General features: G+C 45.6%; 1 protein-coding gene across 1 annotated transcript in view; it reads right to left on the bottom strand.

Annotated features, from left to right (window-relative positions):
* LRRC9 (leucine rich repeat containing 9) overlaps positions 1 to 5,419 on the bottom strand; it is a 64,201-nt gene extending 58,782 nt beyond the window's left edge. Inside the window, 1 exon segment of the mRNA XM_066612364.1 lies at positions 5,363 to 5,419. Coding sequence (XP_066468461.1) covers positions 5,363 to 5,419 — 57 coding nt within the window.
* Positions 5,420 to 21,610: the final 16,191 nt, after the last annotated feature.

The raw sequence follows: 21,610 nt of genomic DNA, 5'->3' as shown, positions 1-21,610 counted from the left end.
GGAGGGCACCAGGATGAGGTCTCTTGTCATCTGGTGTGCTCCCTGGGGCATTTGGTGGACTGCTGTGAGATACAGGAAGCTGGACTAGATGGGCCTATGGCCTGATCCAGTGGGGCTGTTCTTATGTTCTATGTTCTTATGTGCATTTTTTCTGGTTACCATTTGCTGCCTCTTCCGACAACAATGAGCTTACTTATTACAGCTCAGTACTACACATGACAGAGAGTGTGGAGGTGATGATAATGAGACTTCGGTGGTACAGCATTTTATTGTAGGTGCAGGAAACTAGAGGCCTCTAGCCTCCAGGAGATGCACATTTCTCCCCAGCCCATCTCTGAATCCCTAAGATCATAAACTATGCCAATCAATACATGGGTTGTGCCATGCCATATGAGTTGCCATTCTTCAAAAAAGATCCTTTTCAAGAAAATATAATAGTGAAAAGCATCAGATTTGGAATTGTATTTATATGAACTGTTCATTTCCTTATTTAAAGCGGAGAGCCCCTAACCAATGGTCTGCAGGCTACATTAGATCTTTCAACTCATTTTGACCAGTCCACTGAGCTCAGGAGCATTATTTGTTATATATTTTATTTATATTCCACTTTTCTAAACGAAATCAAGGGGGCTAACAATTATTATATTGTATATGCATTTGCCCCCTCCCACACACCCCACCCAGTACTGTAGCTAGGGGGGGAGGCGCAAAGCACTAGGTTTTGCAAGGAGCCTCACCACAGCCTGCAAGCAACCCCCCCTCCCCCTCCCCTTCAGAGCCACTCAGGGCATTGGGAGCAAAACGGAGGTGAATACATTCACCTCAGTTTTGCTTCCATCGCCCTGAATAGCTCTGAAGGGGATGAGAAGAGGTCGCCTTCACATCACGGTGAGGATCCCTGCAAAACCTAGTGCTTTGAACCCCATCTAGCTATGCTACTGAGCCCACCACATACCTGCTTTCTCCTGCTGGATGAAGGAACAGCTCAGCTGGATTGCTCTTGCTGAGAACTCAGTTGAGAAACAGAGCCAGAGCTGCAAATATTTTTCTTATATTGTGAAAATTCTTATCGGTATGTACAAAATGTGTTTTATAACTGACCTACCCCCCCCAATAAGAACAAGTCTGTGTGATGTGACCCAGGCAGTGAACAGTCTGGGAGGCTTGGATTTAAAGCATTTTTATCCTGTCATTCACCCAACGGCCTCAAGGTGGCTTACAATACAGAAAAAGGAAATTTAATAAAAAGCAACAAGAGCAGCAGCTAATAAAAACAGCAAAAGCAACAACAGATAAATAATGTTGCATCTACCATTAAAATCCACAAAAAAGACAGGTAAATCAAAGGGATTTCCAATACAACTAAAAGTTTTTAAAAGAACATGTGAAAACATTGGCCTGGCACCAAGAGGACACCAATACGGGCATTGGGCAGAAATATCTGGGGAAAGAGTTCCAAAATTTGGCATAATCCATAAAAAGGCCCTTTCAATGGCAGCCCCCTACCTAATCTGAAGCAACTCCCCCCACCTTATGACTTGTCCTGCCTGCACTCTGAGGTCATTCCCAGAGGCATTCCTCCAGGCACACTCACCATCTGAAGTGAGGCAGATGGCAACTGGGAGGTGGTACCCGATTTGTGGAATGTCCTCCACAGGGAGACTTGCATGCTGATATCCTTTTGTCACTAAGTGAAACCCTTTTTATTTTCCCAGGTCTTTGAATTCTTTACCAAATTGTTCTAATGTTGCTTTTATCAGCATTGTTTAATGCAGGGGTGTCAAACATAAGGCCCGGGGGCCATATGCGGCCTGCGGAAGGTTTTTATCCAACCCTCAGGCTCTCAGCTGCTGAGCAGTGCTGAGGTGTTACTGCTGAAAGGGCAGCCCCCACGAAAATTGGGCTCTCCCATATCTTGAGATATGATAAAGATTTGCATGTTTTGTCTTCTGTCATTTGTAGTTAATGGATTCCTAAGTGAGAAAAAGTGCTTATTTTCGGTTATGAGTTGTTTAATGAGATCACTTCCTGCCTAACGACATCGCTTCTGGCCCTCAGCAGGCATCATGAATGTCATTCGGCCCTCGGTATGAAATGAGTTTGACCCACCTGGTTTAATGGGTGATTCCCCACCTTTTGTATTGTATTTTATAGTTTAAACTTATAAACCACACTATGTTTATTGAAGGGCAGCATACAGACTTTTGTGATAAATAAAAATACATCTACAATGACAGGGGCACTGGTGGGCAGGTTCATGTAGAAAAAGGTGGTAATTATGTGGATTCCCTGGGAGTTCCGGTTTTTGGTTTGTTATTATCACTACATTTTTATTCCATTCTTCCCCCAAATAATTCAGTGGCATAGAAGGTTATCCCCCTCCTGTTTTATCCTCACAACAACCCTGTGGGGTACATTAGGCTGAAAGATAGTGACTGGCTCAAAATTATCCAGCAAGTTTTTAACTGGAACCACATCAATGGGGCCCTTCATGCAGGAAGTCTATTGCTAGTGTATTAAGAGGGAGAGAAAAGCCAAGTAGCTGTAACAAGTAGTAAGAACATAAGAACAGCCCCACTGGATCAGGCCATAGGCCTATCTAGTCCAACTTCCTGTATCTCACAGTGGCCCACCAAATGCCCCAGGGAGCACACCAGATAACAAGAGACTTCATCCTGGTGCCCTCCCTTGCATCTGGCATTCTGACATAGCCCATTTCTAAAATCAGGACGTTGCACATACCCATCATGGCTTGTAACCCGTAATAGATTTTTCCTCCAGAAACTTGTCCAATTCCCTTTTAAAGGCATCCAGGCCAGATGCCATCACCACATCCTGTGGCAAGGAGTTCCGCAGACCAACCACACACTGAGTAAAGAAATATTTTCTTTGTTCTAACCCTCCCAACACTCAATTTTAGTGGATGTCCCCTGGTTCTGGTGTTATGTGAGAGTGTAAAGAGCATCTCTCTATCCACTCTGTCCATCCCCTGCATAATTTTGTATTTCTCAATCATGTCATAAGAACATAAGAACAGCCCCACTGGATCAGGCCATAGGCCCATCTAGTCCAGCTTCCTGTATCTCACAGCGGCCCACCAAATGCCCCAGGGAGCACCAGATAACAAGAGACCTCATCCTGGTGCCCTCCCTTGCAACTGGCATTCTGACATAGCCCATTTCTAAAATCAGGAGGTTGCGCATGCACATCATGGCTTGTACACTGTAATGGATTTTTCCTCCAGAAACTTGTCCAATCACCTTTTAAAGGCATCCAGGCCAGTCGCCATCACCACATCCTGCGGCAAGGAGTTCCACAGACCGACCACATGCTGAGTAAAGAAATATTTTCTCTTGTCTGTTCTAACTCTCCCAACACTCAATTTTAGTGGATGTCCCCTGGTCCTGGTGTTATGTGAGAGTTTAAAGAGCATCTCCCTATCCACTCTGTCCATCCCCTGCATAATTTTGTATGTCTCAGTCATGTCCTCCCTCAGGTGTCTCTTTTCTAGGCTGAAGAGGGCCAAACGCCGTAGCCTTTCCTCATAAGGAAGGTGCCCCAGCCCCATAATCATCTTAGTAGCTCTCTTTTGCACCTTTTCCATTTCCACTATGTCTTTTTTGAGATGCGGCAACCAGAACCGGACACAATATTCCAGGTGTCCCCCCTCAGGCATCTCTTTTCTTGGCTGAAGTGGCCCACAGGACATAGCCTTTCCTCATAAGGAAGGTGCCCCAGCCCCGTAATCATCTTAGTCGCTCTCTTAGTCCACATGACTGGTCCTGACCACCTGGCTCTTTCATTCAAATCATACTGGAGCAGCAGGGGATTGTACCATGGAGTTCACAAAGTCATGTACAGTATGTGAATAGGGTCAAAGTTCAGATGGTTCTTGTGAGTGAGCAATTATACTATGCAGATCTTAGTCAATTCATAACGTACTGACTCTCAGCCTTTACCATATGTGAGAATGTCAAGTGCAATGTTTGGGCTGGCACTGCCATCTGCTGGACATAAAAGATCCTAGGAATGAACCTCATTTCACAAGTGCTTTCCTTTACCATTATTTTCAAAGAAGTATAAAACAGCTGGGGCTTTAGCCATGAGAGTTAAATAGAAACTCCAGGTTTAGAAGCAGCGCACTTCTGAATAGCAGGGTACCTCTGAATGTGCAAGCAGCAGGAGAGGGCTGCTACCTTGACTCATGGGATTCTCAGAAGCAGTTGACTGGTCCCAAATGCATTGCTAACAGAGTGCTGGATCCAGCCTGTTCTCAGCAAAGGAAATGGAATGATTGGCCTCTTCCCCACCCTCCAGCCACCTCTGCTGGTCTCTAGCCTCTCACTCCCCACTGTCCTCCAGAGTGCTTGTCCCCCTTACCTGGCCCAGCCCTGGTAGTGGCATGCTAGCAGCTGCTGCCACAGACCACTGCCATCGCCACTACCGCCACCACCACTTCTCCTCCTCCTCCAGCAATTTTAAAAAGGCACAGGGAGCAAAAGTGGAAGTGTGTTGAGGAAAAAAGAGTGGTGGCCAAGATGATCTTTGGCTCCTCCCCTCCACATATTTCCTGTCCCATTTTTTTTTTTTTTAAAGCAGCGAATGGAAGAGAGAGGAGCAGGTGCCAAGGAGGCTGCCGGAGAGGGGAGGAGAGGTGTGTGCATCTGGGCACCATTTGGGGCAGCTATGCTCTATGCAAGGGGTGGCAATGATTCACCACACCACCTCAAGTGTAGAGCAGGGGAGCTTGGGCCAGCCCTAAGATTGAGGTTTAACAAAAATCAGAAGCAATTTAGGGAAAAAAAAGGAATATGGAAAAATTATTTTTCTTCTCTCTCCAAAGGCAAATGTTCTGAAGAGCCTCCAACTGAAATGCACTCATAAACAGCAGGCTTAAAAGAAACAAAAACTTCAAACAATGCATAATTCATCTAGAAAACTCAGGATGTTGCAAAGGCTATTAGCATAAATAGCTTTTTAGAAGGATTACATGAGTACATAAAGGTCCACTAGCAATTAGTTAGGTCAGCAAAAAACTCAGCCTCCCTTTTTAGAGTCACAGCAGGAAAGTAGAACATCAGAAGATGTTCTGATGGATGGGACTAAAGCTCCATTTCACCCAGCATACTACTTGCCACAGTGGTCAAACAGGTGCCTCCAGGAAGCCTATAAGCAAGATCTGGAAGCAACAGTCCTATGATAAATTCCAGGTTGTTTCACAGAAGTAGAATTCTCAGGTTCCTTGCTGCTACGTTCATTATATATATATATATATATATATATATATATATATATATATATATATATATATATATATATATATGTAAAAAAAAAGATACCTTTATCAACACGTTAAACTTACAAGCTCTTTAATTATTTCCTCGGAAGCAATCTGGTCTTGAGTATCACTCTGGATCATTTTCTAAGCAGTTTAGCATAATGGACACAGCAGAAGACCTAAAGGTGAGAATGACAATATAGTTACCTGCTGGCAAATTAGCCTCATCATTTAAAAGCCACCAATCTTGGGATAAGTTGGAAAGAGGGTTAAGAGGGGAACATGCAGGCGCCTACAACTGTATTTTGTGTGTCACACATCTCCACATGCTGATGCTCCTTCCTGCTATGGGGGGGGGGTGTTGTGCTAGTAAATGCCATTCAGTGGACCTGCATCTGCCACCACCCCCTCTGCTTGGTTCTTCCTGACAGTACTCTGGCAAACAACACTGCAGAAGGGTAGATTGTGATGACTGGCTGTTTGCACATGGGGTGGCTGTTGATCTGACATCAGGCTGTCATCCCATGATCAGTGGGCTGTGTTGGGGTTTCCATGGGTGCTTGTGGAGGACTGCCTGGGCTCTTGTTCCCCTCTTCCTTTGTGCTGGATGGGCTTAGAATATGACAGACAATGTGTAGATGTTGGGTTGACATCTCTGTAGGCAATCTTCAGTCTTGAAAGACTATGGTATCGCACTCTGAATGGTGGTTCTGGAACAGCGTCTAGTGTGGCTAAAAAGGCCAATTCGGGAGTGATAATCCCTTCCACACTGGGAGCAAGTGCAGTCTGTCCCTGGTCTGTCTCCCTGGCTGTGGGCCTTCCTTCTTTGCCTCTTAGCCTCAGACTGTTGGCCAAGTGTCTCTTCAAACTGGGAAAGGCCATGCTGCACAGCCTGCCTCTGTGTCTGCTCTGAGGATCCAACAGTACTCCTTATAAACACTATTGTTATTGTTAGGGCAGCATATAAAACATAAGAAGTGCACTATTGGATCAGGCCAAAGGCCTATCTGGTCCACCTTCCTATAGCTCCCAGTGGTCCATCAGATGCCTCAGGGAGCACACAAGACAACAAGATGCCTGCATTCTGTTGCTACTCCCTTGCACCTAGCATTTAGAGATAGCCTCTTTCTAAAACCTGGAGATTTTGAGTATCCATCATGGCATAGAACTGGTGATGGACTATTCCTCCAGAAATCTGTCCAATCTCCTTTCCAAGGCATCTCTGGCCAGGCGCCATCACCACATCCTGTGGCAAGGAGTTCCACATATTGCACAATGGGTAAAGAATTAAAGGTAATTCAAGGCAGACCTGGCAAGAGCTTTGCAAATTGACAATATTCCAAAAGGACTCACCCAGAAGTCCTAAACAATAGCAGTGTTCCATGGCAAGGGCTTGCAATTCTACCATCACAATCATTGACCAGGGTCGGAATTTCCACTCACTCCATGCCCTCCGGCCACGTCTAAGTCTCCTCCAAGAGGAGGCTTTGTTTTTGGTGGAAGACTTTTCAGGGGTGAGCCCTTAACCAGCCCACTGTGACTCTAGACGAGTCAGGAGCAGGGATGTGCGGTGGGTGGGGAGGCAAGGTGAGGCAGGTGAGGCAGAGCCTCCGCAGTGGAGTCCTCTGAAAAGCGCCGCCGCCGTGGAAGGCACCCAAGCACATACAACCCACGCGCATTGCGCATGGGTTGTGGGTGCTTGGGTGCCTTCCACGGTGGCGGCGCTTTTCAGAGGACTCCACTGCGGAGGCTCTGCCTCACCTGCTTTCCCACCCACTGCCTGTCACTAGTCAGGAGCCACAGAGGAGTAGCTAATCTGAGTCAAGCCATTTTTGCCCAACGTTGCATATACGCAACAGGGACCAAATGTGTGGGCAAAAATGGGTTAAGTGTGATGCTAAGTGTGCACCTGCAGGCAAAAAATGCCCCCCCCTCCATGGGATGCCGGAAAGGGTGCAGGCAGAGGGAGGAAGGGGGAAGGAGGGGTTGTAAAAGGGGGGGAGGCAAGGTTAGGATGGGGGGTGCAAGTTATAGGGGGAGGGGGCCAGCAGGAGGCGGCTGGCAGGAAGGACAGGTGCCAGGGGCAGCCCCTCCTCCCTGGCAGCCACTCACTCACCTGGAGCCTCCAGTGGTGCTGAAGGCCACTGTGTGTAGCAGCAGCAGCTAGCGGTCGCCTAGGAAACCGCCTCTCCCCGCCCCCTGCTAGGCAGCCGCCAACCAGAGGAGCCTGGGAGTAGCAGGTGCGTCACGTGAGACAGCTGGGTGTCCAGAGCAGGGCAAGGGTCGCCCATTCACTGCGGGGTGCGCGTTGCTGGCTGCGAGAGGCTGACTGGAGGTGACAAGGGAAGCCTCTGATCCTCCTCCCTCCCAATCCAAAAGAAAGGCTGCAATCCCATACACACTTACCTGGGAGTAAGCCCCATTGACTATAATGGGACTTACTTCTGAGTAGACGTGCAGAGGCTTGGGCTCTTAGGCTGCAGTCCTATCCACACTTACCTGGGAGTAAGCCCCATTGACTATAATGGGACTTACTTCTGAGCAGGCATGCAGAGGATTGGGCTCTTAGGCTGCAGTCCTATCCACACTTACCTGGGAGTAAGCCCCATTGACTATAATGGGACTTACTTCTGAGCAGGCATGCATAGGCTTGTGCTGTTACTCCAGGTAAAACCAGCCAAAATTAGAATTGAGTGTTAGAAGAGTTAGGACAGAAGAAAGAAATTATTTCTCTACCAAGCATGTGATTAGTTTGTGGAACTCCTTGCCGCAGGGTGTGGTGACGGCATCTGGCCTGGATGCCTTTAAAAGGGGATTGGACAAATTTCTGGAGGAAAAATCCATTACTGGTTACAAGACATGATGTGTATGTGCAACCTCCTGACTTTAGAAGTAGGCTGCCTCTGAATGCCAGATGCAACGGAGGGCACCAAAATGCAGGTCTCCTGTGTCTTGTGTGCTCCCTGAGGGCCCAATCCTATCCAATTTTCCAGGGCCGGTGCTGTAGTGTCAATGGGGTGTGTGCTGCATCCTTGGTGGGGTGGCAGTCACAGACGCCTCCTCAAGGCTGCATTGCTGCTTGTCACAGATGCCTCTGGGCTGCATTGCTGCTGTACCGGTTATGGAAAGTTGGATAGGATTGGACCCTGAGACATCTGGTGGGCCACTGTGAGATGCAGGAGGCTGGACTAGTTGGGCCTTTGGCCTGATCCAGCAGGGCTCTTCTTATGTTCAAAGTCTAATGTGCTTTGGAGGCAAGCATTATTGCACCCTTGTCTGCACTCATGTGCATGTATCAAAGGGAGGCACTATTGTGAAGAAAAGTGAAGCACTATTCTCCGTGTTTGCTGATGAGTTTATTCTCAACTCTCATCATGTTTGTTGGGAAGAAAGGCCTGTGGGTTTCACAGAGATTTTAACATCCAAGCAAATGTGTGTTTGTTAAAGCCCTAGGCAGGTGAGTGAGTTAACATAAGAAGAGCCCTGTTGGTTGGATCAGTCCCAGGGCCCATGTAGTCCACTTCCTGAATTTCACAGCGGCTTACCAGATGCATTAGGGAGCACACAAGACCACAAGATACTTGCATTTCCCTGGATCCTGCATTCTATTTACCATTTTGCCCCCCCACCCCAAAGACACCAGACTGCAGCTTGGGTTTAATTTGGGCCACTTTATTAAACACAAGTGACCCATTTTTAAAACATGAAACCTGCTAGAGACACTGTTTCTCCCTCAACAGTCTGGGCTAGGCAAAACAAACAAACAAAACTGGCCATCCACAGGTTCCTAATTTTATTCTTCTTTGAACAACAAAGATCTTGTAAAGTAGCGATCAGCACCTGGGGGCCCTGGATTTGAATTTGGTCAGCTAAGTGCAGATGCAAATGGGGTGTGTGCATCTCTTCCATGTGTTTCCTTTGATATTGTAACCCCCTATGAGATGGGGGGGGGGGGAGACAGCTTTTTGCTGTAAAAACCACCTTGAGAAAATTTTTGTTTAAATAATATTTCTTTCAAAATACCTGTGAGGAGGTGCCCCTGCCATGGTTCTGATCTGGATCTCTCCCTCACACACGCACGCAACCGGTGACTGCTATTTGACAAAGGAAAATAAAACTCCCATTGGACATATGTCCATCACGCACCCCCAATTCAGGCATGTAAAGCAACATAAGCCAACTTGAAATTGTTTCATGGCACAGCATTACCCTTGTATGTCACCAGATGTCGCTCTTATTCACATGTTTCATCTCTGAACTGATTTAAAATGTAAGAAAAGATTCCTCTGGCAAGTATCTGGGGGCCCAATCCTATCCAAATTTCCAGCACCAGTGCAACTGCAATGCATCCTTGAGGTGAGGGAACAAATATTCCCATACCTTGAGGAGGCCTCTGGGACTGCCTCCCCACCACAGGATGCAATGCATGCCCCATTGGTACAGCTGCACCAGCACTGGAAAATTGGATAAGATTGGGCCCTGGGTCTCTTAGTGGGAAAGTAAGGCGCTGGTATCAATGAGTAGTTCACAGTCTTCAATTTATCATTCTTCTGATACACATCACTTGTGCACCTGTGTGAGATGCTCCCTGAAGATCGGTGGAGAAATTCCACAGCAGAGCAAAGATAAGACCAGCTTAGGGTGGCCACCTGATCCTTGTGGTTTACAGGTTTTGGCATCTTTTACAACAGAAGAGAATTTTGGCAGGTACAGCTTTTACCATCAACCTTTCGACAAGTGGCAGCAGAGGTTTTTACAGCAGAGGTTCTCAAACTGTGGGTTGGGACCCACTGGTTGACCCACTGGTGAGTCGCAACCTGGTTTTTGGTGTGTTGCCAAAGGGTAATGGAAAGACCAGCTAACTAATTGCCTCAAGCCCTGAGGCTATTCAAAAATCAGATACTGTAGCTGCTAATTACCCTGCAAAGGGCTTGGCTCCTGCAGTTTGCAAGTACATGTAAATACAGGTCCAGCCTATTTATACATGGATTTGACTCAACACGAATGGCCCCTGCAAATGAGAAGGAATGTGCTGATCCCTGGAGAAGGGAAAAATGCGTCCCTTTACAATCAGTTTAGAAAACTGAACAGTCCTTTAACAATAGCCTCCTTAATGAGAGAGAGAGAGAGAGAGAGGGCAGCTGGCTGACAATTCATCAATCCTTCTCTCTCCAGGCGACCCCTCCCTCCCCCCTGAGCACATGAAAGAAAGGGAATCACTTTGCAGAAAGGGAGGGACTGAGTGAAAAGGACTGAATGATGGATTGTCTTCTTAATGACTCCTATCTTACATTCCAAAGGTCAGCAAGGCTGTTTTTAAATCACTGGAGCAAAGAAACTTTGTTTTTTAAATTGATTTGCTATAGTGCATTTTTTTTTTTTGCCATCCAAGTGAGTACTTGGAATGGAACCCACGCAAATAATGAGGCTCAACCTGCATAGAGAGATAAATGTTTGAGGGTCTCTTTTTCTGGTTATTATTACTTACATATAAATAAAATATTTCTTTCTAGATCTCCTTTTTTAAAAGTCTGGTAAACCTGAGTGGGTCCTGTTAGTGTGTTGTTTAGAAAAAGTGTGTCCTGGTGCTAAAAAGTTTGGGAACCACTGATTTACAGTCAGGGAACAGGGTACATCTCTGAACACATTTTCTGTCAGAAGTTTGTTTTCAGTACCAGCACTGAGTTCACAGTCCTTCCACACAAAGCTCCATTTCTGATTTTATCCACAATTTTCTTTGTTTCAACAACCTAAATTAGGAAGGGGAAAAAAACTTTTCTGCTGTTGCTATTTTTAGATGTTAAGCGAATCAGAAGCCCCTAGTGATCCATTGCAAATCACCAAAAACCTACAAAAGAGTCCAACTTTCCTACTGTCCATCTCACTCCATCTCATGTACAGAGGTTTTTGTTTCCAGCGAGTAAGGTAGGATTACTGAACACAATGCGCTTACTTCTGGATAAAGTAAATAACACCATTTTCAAACATCTCTACTACTATTGGAGTGCCAATGGCAGGTAAAAACCCTGCTCTTTCAGAGATGTGGGGATAATAGATAATAGATAATCTATCCCAATCTCTCCCTTCTTCATATGTTTGTTTTACTGCAGGTATTAACATTAAAAATATAAATACTGTAATCCACTATAAAACCATGTGGGATAGAGCCAGGTAAATAAATATTCCAGGTACAGGCATTCTAAAATGGTTTTATTTTTCCCCCTGGTATGTTAGTATTATCCAAAAATGAAAATTGGTGAAAGCAGTTTAATGTGTTTTATTCCAAATTAACATTTAACCAATTTTAAAACATTTTTATCAGGTGTAATCGCTGTCATATAAGTGGTATATATGTCTTTCATTTTATTTTTATCATAAAAACATAAGAAAATCCTTATGTTTAAGCCAAAAGTCCATCTAGTCCAGCTTCCTGTATCTAGTGGCCCTCCAGATGTCTCAGGGAACACACACGGCCACAGGAGACCACATCCTGCTGCCCAACCTTGCATTTCACATTCTGAGGATCCCTACCTCTAAAAATCAGGAGGTTGCATAATGCACATACCCATCAGAGCTTATAACCCATAATGGACTTTTCCTCCAGAAATTTGTCCAATTTTAAAGGCACCCTGACCAGATGTCATCATCACATGCTGTGGCAAGGAGTTCCACAGATTACTTACACGCTGGGTAAAGAAATATTTTCTTTTATCTGTCCTAACTCCCCCAACACTCAACTTTCATGGATATCCCCTGGTTCAGGTGTTATGTGAGAGGGAAAAGAGTGTCTCTCTATCCACGCTATCCATCCTCTGCATAATTTTGTATGTCTCAATCACGTCCCCCCCAGGCACCCAGGATGGAGAGCCCGGGGTGCCCCAGCCCAGTAATCATGTTGGTTGCTCTCTTCTGCACCTTTTCCATTTCTACTATATCCTTTTTGAGATATGATGGCCAGAATTGGATGCAGTACTCCAAGTGTGGCCTTACCATCGATTTATACAATGGCATTATAATATCAGCCGTTTTATTCTCAATGCTTTTTCTAATGATCCCAAGTTTATCATTTTAGACTGCCCCAAATTCCAGGGTTCCTGATACTGAAATGTGAGCCCAACACAAATTAAGCGCTAATTACCTCTCTTGCATTTGGTTCTGGACAGGGGTAAGACAGACATGATAGTAGCAAGTTCCTTCCCAGACAATATTATCCTAGCAGGGACGCTCTGCATTGACCCAGCTGCCTTCCCCCATATGTAGACCTGGCAAACCCCCTTCCAAAACAAGAAAGCTACAATTCCTTCTAAGTATCTCTGCTAAGAACAAAATGCCCTTTGCTGCCTAACTTTAACAAAAAGGAATCAGAATTACAATGAAGCAATGGCTGGGAGGAATGGTAGTGTCCAGGAGCATCTGCTGGCCAGAAGCATCAAAAGAGGTTGCAATTTAAAAATAAAATAAAATAAATGATCCAGCCCCAATAACAACAATGCATATGGTGCTGAAGAAAATAACAGAAACACAATTTAAACTCCTTCTATTTTACTGTGAAGATGGAACAATCTCAGATTTTACTGGATGCTTTAGCTGAATTGGAGCAGAATGCAAATGATTACATTCTTCAGCACTCTGGAAGAATTTATTCTCTTAGGTGGAAGTAGTTCAGCATTTCTGTTTTCAGCACTGGCCAGCAGGACTGCCAACTGACATGGCATGTGGAGACATCTTTACCTGGAGATCAAGGTGTTCTTAAGTGGACAGGTATCTGTTAAAAGTTAACAATTTGCCTATTCGGGTAGTGTTTCTGAAAGGTGACAAGCCAAGCATGAATGTGATGGCCATACCTTGTCCTTAGCACCTGGAACTCAGAGAGGATACATTGCAGGAGGTTCAGTTTCTCCACCATGTCTAGATACATCCTGAATGTAATTGTCTAATACAGTACTGTTAAAAAACCAACTAGTGGTGGCCATCACCAGTTTTTGTAGTCATGAATGCCATACATAAATTACGATGCCTTGCCTCCCTTGAACTTGTTGCCAATCAATGTCAAGGCTGGCCCTAGATTCTAGGACAAGGAGAAAAAGTCTCTCTGCCCAGTCCCTCTGTATGGCTCATAATATTTCCTTATCATGCCTCATCCCCTCCTTTTTCATCTCCCCTCCCCCCACTGCAAACTAAAAAGGCACTTAATGCTTTGCCTCTCCTTCCAGGGAAAGTGCTCCAGTTCTTTGATCTAACTGCTGTCTGATAATGCTGTCTGTGCAACTTCTGCAGAACTACAGAACTACTGTTAGCAGCAATTGAAACCTGCAGAGTCTAAGGGAGACAAATCCATGCCTGTTCCGCTTCATGACAATTCATGGTTAATGTTGTAGAACTGATGCCCTTGTCAGTTGCAGTGAGAATTTCTTATACAAACAAGTTGTGGGCTGCCAGAACCAGTCTTAAATACTTCAATTTCTAATCTTGTTTACACAGTTAGTTATTGCAGGAATATAGCTGGCTCAGTAGTGGCTCAATATAGCCAGTGGTGTAGCTAGGGCATCTGACACCTGGGGCCCATACATTTATAACACCCCCCATACACCCTCCCAGGCCTCAGAAGATCTCCTGCAGGTTTTAGAAAGGCACCCCCTTTACACCCCCTGAAGGTGTAATGGGACCCTCCCACCTCCCCTAGGCTATGCCACTGAATTGGCTCCAGATTTGAGGAAGTCCCTGATACTTTGCTTTCTGGTGGTCCCCTCCACTGTGGGTGGGGTCCCCTAAGGTCCTCAAAGATAGCAGCAGCAATGGGTCTTTGCTTCTCTTCAAAACTACTAGTTGGCAGCACCCCCTTTACACCCCCTGAAGGTGTAATGGGACCCCCCCACCTCCCCTAGGCTATGCCACTGAATTGGCTCCAGATTTGAGGAAGTCCCTGGTACTTTGCTTTCTGGTGGTCCCCTCCACTGTGGGTGGGGTCCGCTAAGGTCCTCAAAGATAGCAGCAGCAATGGGTCTTTGCTTCTCTTCAAAACTACTAGTTGGCAGCTGCCATTTACTCTATGCCCACAATATTCTGCACATATGAGATAATCTGGGGCATTGTGGGAAAAATGACACTTTCCATTTTTCTCTATAAAGTTCTGGAACAATACTACCTTGGGAGCATTGTGGGAGGAAATGGCAGCTGTTGGCAAAGTGGTGGCCAGGACTTTGGGGAGCACAAAGGCAAGCAGTAGGCTCAAGTCATGACAATTTCCCAAGGACACCATGTGCAGATGCCAAGCTTGCATAGGAAGATGATATCCCATGTACGCACCTCTTTTCTGCTGACATGTTCAACAGGTGATTCAGAATTGAGCCCCTGGTGCAATCAAGGGCTTTTAAAGAACCTATCTCTCATCCTTGGAGGGGGGCAAAACAGTAAGAGCTGTTAGCACCAATTAGAGGGGGGCAAAACGGTTAGAGCTGTTAGCGCCGCAACGCACCATGCAAGGGGCCCACTCACCATTGGAATCGTTATGGGCAATGACTGCAATGCACAGAAGACACTGTCTGGTTTGGTGATTGCCTGCATGTTACCATCACTGGCTCTGATGGCAAGTGGAAGGGGCTGCTTACATGGCAAGCTGCACTGCCTGTAGAACTCACCATTTTGCCCCCTCCAGCTATGCTACTGGACAGCAGCAGAGTTATCTGGCATGGTAAGAGCTTTTGCACTGCTAGGCCATTGCCTAGGAATCCTTCTTCCTCTGTAGCAGTTCCTAAACCATCAGCCCAGCCCCTTCTCCAACTAGTGTACTTTCCTCGAGCATCTGATTGACCACTGAAAAGCAGGATGCTCAACTTGATGGGCCATTGGTTTGATGCAGCCAGACTTTTATTTCTCTAGCTGTCAAAGGTGGAGGAGCCCTGTCTGGAAAAAAGGTGGTTCCCTATCATACCAATGGCTCTCTCGCTAATTCACAAGCCCTCAGAACCAAATCCAAACGGTCCCATTAGTTACCCTGTCTTCCTATCTTTGGCATTATTTGTTAAAATTCCTGGGATTGGTCTGCCTGTGCATCAGCGAAAATAAGCCACATTTACCATCATCGCTCATGAGATTCCATTCAGACATCAGTACTGACATATGATGATAGCAAAGCTGAACTAAATACTACAGCAGGTTCAATTTTTAAAAGCAGAAAATGGATTAACGGTAACTGAAAAGTCTGTTTGCGTCGTAGATGGCTCTTAGCATCCATTAAGAAAGAGCAGCAACAGACTTGGTTTCTTCGGCTGCTGTTAAAAGCATAAATATTTAAATTGACTGTAAAACTAAGATGAATATACTTGGAGTTCATTATGTGTATGCCTACTAACAGGAGAAAATAGCATGTGGTTTTTTTTTTAAATAAAGTAAGCAGTGTCAGCATTCTAGATTTCCACTAAATGCTACTAGAAGAAATTTTATTTTTAACAATTGATGAATGAAAAGATTTAACGAATTTCTACCCTCCCTTTATTTTCACTAATTTCTATCCTTCCAGAAGGGGGTGGACAAAGAAGTGGCTACTCCAAACTGGGCCAAATGACTTCTAAAAGCACTAAGAGGCGGCTGCTGCCATCTTTGGCTGGCCTCACATCACATGGCATCTCGTCATGTGATGCTCTGGGGTGGTTCGCGAGTTAATTTCAGGTGAGTCCCCATTCATTTCAACGTGTATTTTATTTGTAATATATTAGACTTGATGCTACCATGGTACATGGCTTCATTTGGGGAAATGTTACCAATTTGTATTTTAACAAGTTACTATGTACATATTATATTATATATTGGCAACCTTCAGTCTCGAAAGACTATGGTATCGTGCTCTGAAAGGTGGTTCTGGAACAGCGTCTAGTGTGGCTGAAAAGGCCAATCCGGGAGTGACAATCCCTTCCACACCGGGAGCAAGTGCAGTCTGTCCCTGGTCTGTCTCCCTGGCTATGGGCCTTCCTTCTTTGCCTCTTTGCCTCAGACTGTTGGCCAAGTGTCTCTTCAAACTGGGAAAGGCCATGCTGCACAGCCTGCCTCCAAGCGGGCCGCTCAGAGGCCAGGGTTTCCCACCTGTTGAGGTCCACTCCTAAGGCCTTCAGATCCCTCTTGCAGATGTCCTTGTATCACAGCTGTGGTCTACCTGTAGGGCGCTTTCCTTGCATGAGTTCTCCATAGATGAGATTCTTTGGGATCCGGCCATCATCCATTCTCACGACATGACCGAGCCAACGCAGGCGTCTCTGTTTCTCTGAACTTTGTCCTGCCAGGTGATGCCGAGAATGCTTCGGAGGCAGCGCATGTGGAACGCGTTCAGTTTCCTCTCCTGTTGTGAGCGGAGAGTCCATGACTCGCTGCAGTACAGAAGTGTACTCAGGACGCAAGCTCTGTAGACCTGGATCTTGGTATGTTCCGTCAGCTTCTTGTTGGACCAAACTCTCTTTGTGAGTCTGGAAAACGTGGTAGCTGCTTTACCGACGCATTTGTTTAGCTCGGTATCGAGAGAAAGAGTGTCGGAGATCATTGAGCCAAGGTACACAAAGTCATGGACAACCTCCAGTTCATGCGCAGAGATTGTAATGCTGGGAGGTGAGTCCACATCCTGAACCATGACCTGTGTTTTCTTTCATATACTGTACATATACTATGTACAGTATATGTTTTAACAGTGATAATAGGGTTTACTCCTGTTACCTAATTATCTGTCTTGGACCCCCTTCTTTCCTCTCAAAGTAACTTGTAACAGCCATCAATACAGGACAGAGGGAGGGGGTGCAGAATAAAGACAGGCCAAGTATGAACTTAAGAGAGATGCTCAAGACTAACTGCCTTGCAGATTCTAATTTGGAAACCAGACTTGCTGCCTTGCAAATTCTATAATTAACAGACCCCATTCCCTTTTGCTGACAAGTTAACCAAAGGTGCCTAATGCCAGTAAAAACCCCCGCTGACAAAGCCAGAAACCAGACAATATAGCTGAAAATACGTAGCAATAGCAGGACATTTTCAACAGGCAGACCGATACCAAACTACTTCCCTGTTGGAAGGTGGGGGGCAAAAGCCATGAGGAGGACAGTGAAGAAGGGCGGGGGGGGGGGCAAGAGCATGAGGAGGCCAGTGGAATGTTACCAGGAAAGGTTAACACCCTTTTTTGGGGACTTTGTTTTGAATGACAACTGAAATGTATAAAAGGTTGAATCTGAGTGTGCAAGCTCTCAAAGGTCACAGACATGTCTGTTGAACAATAAAGAACCTTCAAAGCCTTCCACCTTTCAGTGTCTGCTTATTCGGCCTCAGCGGCACTGGACAGAATCCACCCTGTCTACCGAACTGGCGCTGCCCTTCTGGGCAGGGGTACGACACTCCCACGTAAGTGTAGATAGAATTGCAGCCTTTGGGTTGCTTGGGGAATTTTTTTTAACCAAATCAGCAACTGCTTGGGGGAGTTAGGAGGGTTAGAGGGTTCTTCTTTATTTTAAATAATTTTTTTAATTTATTGTAAATTTTAAATTTACTTAATTGATTTGACTTTGTTTAATGGGGATGTTAAAATTTTTCCTGCTTGATGATGTCACTTCTGGCCATGACATCATTTTCTGGTTAATTGCATCACTTCTGGCGGGTCCTGGTGCTAAAAGGTTTGACAACCACTGCTTTAGTAACCTGGGTCCCTTTAGGGAGAAAGGCGGGATAGAAATAAAGTTGTTTATTATTATTATTATTATTATTATTATTATTATTATTATTATTATTATTATTGACCCTACTCACAGCTGAGGTGCTAGAAACAAGATGAAAGTGGGCGGGTACAGTTATGTACGGGATGCCAGCATAAAGTACAGTTGTGGTTCAGGAGCAGGTTTGGCCTTAGGAGCTACAGAACCCAATTGGAAACATTTTTTTCCTGGGCCTCATGTTCACAGCCAATTTCAAAACATACAGTAATATAAACCAGGGGTGCCCAAACCCTGGCCCTGAGGCCACTTGTGGCCCTCAAGGCCTCTCAATGCGGCCCTCAGGGAGCTCCCAGTCTCCAATAAGCCTCTGGCCCTCCGGTGATTTGTTGGAGCCCACACTGGCCAGATGCAACAGCGTGAGGGCAACAGTTTGACCTCTCGCGTGAGCTGTGGGATGAGGGCTCCCTCCACTGCTTGCTGTTTCACATCTGTGATGCAGTAGCGGCGGAAAAGGAAAAGGAAAGGCCAGGCTTGCTTTGTGCAAGGCCTTTTATAGGCCTTGAGCTATTGCAAGACCTTCATTCATTCATATAAGTTCATCTTTAATATATTCATGTATGTAAACGTATGTAAATTTATTCAAATTTGAAATGTAAATTAATTCTTTTTTCCCCCAGGCCGCCAACACAGTGTCAGAGAGATGATGTGGCCCTCCTGCCAAAAACTTTGGACACCCCTGGTATAAACAAACACTATTGACTTTTAAGAATTCAGAAGAAAATTAAAATCATTTCCATTCTTGATAAAATCTGCCAGGTGGATATCCGTTGCAATGTGTTGTTGTGTGTATTTGACAAGAGTAGATTACCCTAGTGCTGGCTAAGTGTGGGGCCCAGTTGGGAGCAATTGATCCAATTGGCTTAAAGCCAGGCCTATTCAAGAGTCTCACCATGAGCTTTAAAAGTGTCCACACCAAATTGCATTGGGATGTTATATTATTATTATTATTATTATTATTATTATTATTATTAACAGTATTTATATACCTCTTTTCAACTAAAAGTTCACAAAGCGGTTTACAGAGAAAAATCAAATAACTAAATGGCTCCCTGTCCCAAAAGGGCTCACAATCTAAAAAGATGCAAAAGAATACCAGCAGACAGCCACCAGAACAGACACTGCTGGGGTGAGATGGGCCAGTTACTCTCCCCCTGCTAAAAAAAGGAGCACCCACTAGAAAAAGTGCCTCTTACCCAATTAGCAGGGGGTATATATATTAGCAGGGGGTATGTTATATTCTTCCTGGTTTGCAGTCACAAATATGGCTACATAATATAATGAGATGGCATTTGAATTAAATTGTGTGTCACTTTCAAGAAGGAGGGTGGCCAAAGATGGGAAGGATAGTTAAATGAGAAGGGATGGCTTTACAAGCTGCTGGTACACACGCTTCAAGCTGTTCTTTCTCTGCTTACAGCACTGAGCAGAAAGATGGATTCCACCCCCCCCCCATCTTCAGTTGGTGTGGGATTTCTAATGTATTGTGATTTTCTTTTCTCATCCATTTCTCCTCCTTTCCACTCAGAGTCATCAAGGCAGCACACATAAAAACTCATCCAATAACACTGAATTTCTAAACATGAAAATGGAGTGATTTTAATGATCTGGTAACCAGTGACTAGGACAACAGAATCAGGGGGCCATGGTGTGCTCTGTCCAGATGAATTAATGCAGAGTAACCCGGCCCTCAAACTTGTAGCCCTCAAGGACTCCCCAGCTGGCCCACAGGGAGCCCCCAGTCTCCAATGAGCCTCTGGCCCTCCGGAGACTTGCTGGAGCCCATGCTGGCCTGATGCAACTGCTCAGTGTGAGGGTGATTATTTGACCTCTCGAATGAGCTATGGGAGGAGGGCTCCCTCCACTGCTTGCTGTTTCATATCTGTGATGCAGCAGCAGCAGCAAAGGAAAGGCTGGTCTTGCTTTGTGTAAGGTCTTTCATAGACCTTGAGCTATTACAAGACCTTCATTCATTCATATAAGTTCCGTCTCTAATATATTCATTTATGTAAAAGTATGTCATTCATCATTGAAGTATGGCATCCTTCAGTCTCGGGAGACTCTGGTATCGCGCTCTGAAAAGTGGTTCTGGAACAGCGTCTAGTGTGGCTGAAGAGGCCAATTTGGGAGTGACAATCCCTTCCACACTGGGAGCAAATGTACATAAGAACATAAGAACAGCCCCACTGGATGAGGCCATAGGCCCATCTAGTCCAGCTTCCGGTATCTCACAGCGGCCCACCAAATGCCCCAGGAAGCACACCAGACAAGAAGAGACCTCATCCTGGTGCCTTCCCTTGCACCTGCCATTCTGACATAGCCCATTTCTCAAATCAGGAGGTTGCACATACACATCATGGCTTGTAACCCGTAATGGATTTTTCCTCCAGAAACCTGTCCAATCCCCTTTTAAAGGCATCCAGGCCAGACGCCATCACCACATCCTGTGGCAAGGAGTTCCACAGACCAACCACACGCTGAATAAAGAAATATTTTCTTTTGTCTGTTCTAACTCTCCCAACACTCAATTTCAGTGGATGTCCCCTGGTTCTGGTGTTATGTGAGAGTGTAAAGAGCATCTCTCTATTCACTCTGTCCATCCCCTGCATAATTTTGTATGTCTCAATCATGTCCCCCCTTAGCTGCCTCTTTTCTAGGCTGAAGAGGCCCGCCAAATGTAGTCTGTCCCTGGTGTGTCTCCCTGGCTGTGGGCCTTCCTTCTTTGCCCTTTTGCCTCAGTCTGTTGGGCAAGTGCCTCTTCAAACTGGGAAAGGCCATGCTGCTCAGCCTGCCTCCAAGCAGGACACTCAAGAGGCCAAGGTTTCCCATCTGTTGAGGCCTTCAGATCCCTCTTGCAGATGTTCTTGTATCGCAGCTGTGGTCTACCTGTAGGGCGTTTTCACTGCACGAGTTCTCCACAGAGGAGATCCATAGGGATCTGACCATTGCCCATTCTCATGACATGACCGAGCCAACGCAGGTGTCTCTGTTTCAGCAGTGCATACATGCTGGGGATTCCAGGACTGTGTTATTTGGAACTTTGTCCTGCCAGGTGATACTGAGGATGCGTCGGAGGCAGTGCATGTGGAAAGCGTTCAGTTTTCTCTCCTGTTGTGAGTGAAGAGTCCATGACTCGCTGCAGTACAGAAGGGTACTCAAGATGTTTCCAGTACTCTTTGTGAGTCTGGAAAACATGGTAGCTGTTTTACCGATGTGTTTGTTTAGCTCGGTATCGAGAGAAAGAGTGTTGGAGATCGTTGAGCCAAGGTACACAAAGTCATGGACAACCTCCTTTATTCAAATTTGAAATGTAAATTAATTCTTTTTTATTCCTGGTCCCCAACACAGTGTCAGAGAGATGATGTGGCCCTCCTGCCAAAAGTTTGGACACCCCTGCATTAGAACATAAGAAGAACCCCACTGGATCAGGTCAAAGGCCTGACTAGTTCAGCTTCCTGTATGTCACAGTCAGGGCCTCTGAGAGGAATTTTATCAGGGGCTACAAAGTTTCTTTTGGGCCCCTTCCTAAAGAGGGAAGGGAATGAAACAGAGTGGAGGGTGGCAATGGGGGAGGGCAGAATGGGGGCAAAAC

This window comes from Tiliqua scincoides, chromosome 1 (assembly GCF_035046505.1).
Source record: "Tiliqua scincoides isolate rTilSci1 chromosome 1, rTilSci1.hap2, whole genome shotgun sequence".
Classification (NCBI taxonomy): Eukaryota; Metazoa; Chordata; class Lepidosauria; order Squamata; family Scincidae; genus Tiliqua; species Tiliqua scincoides.
This window is presented reverse-complemented; position numbering and strand designations above follow the sequence as displayed.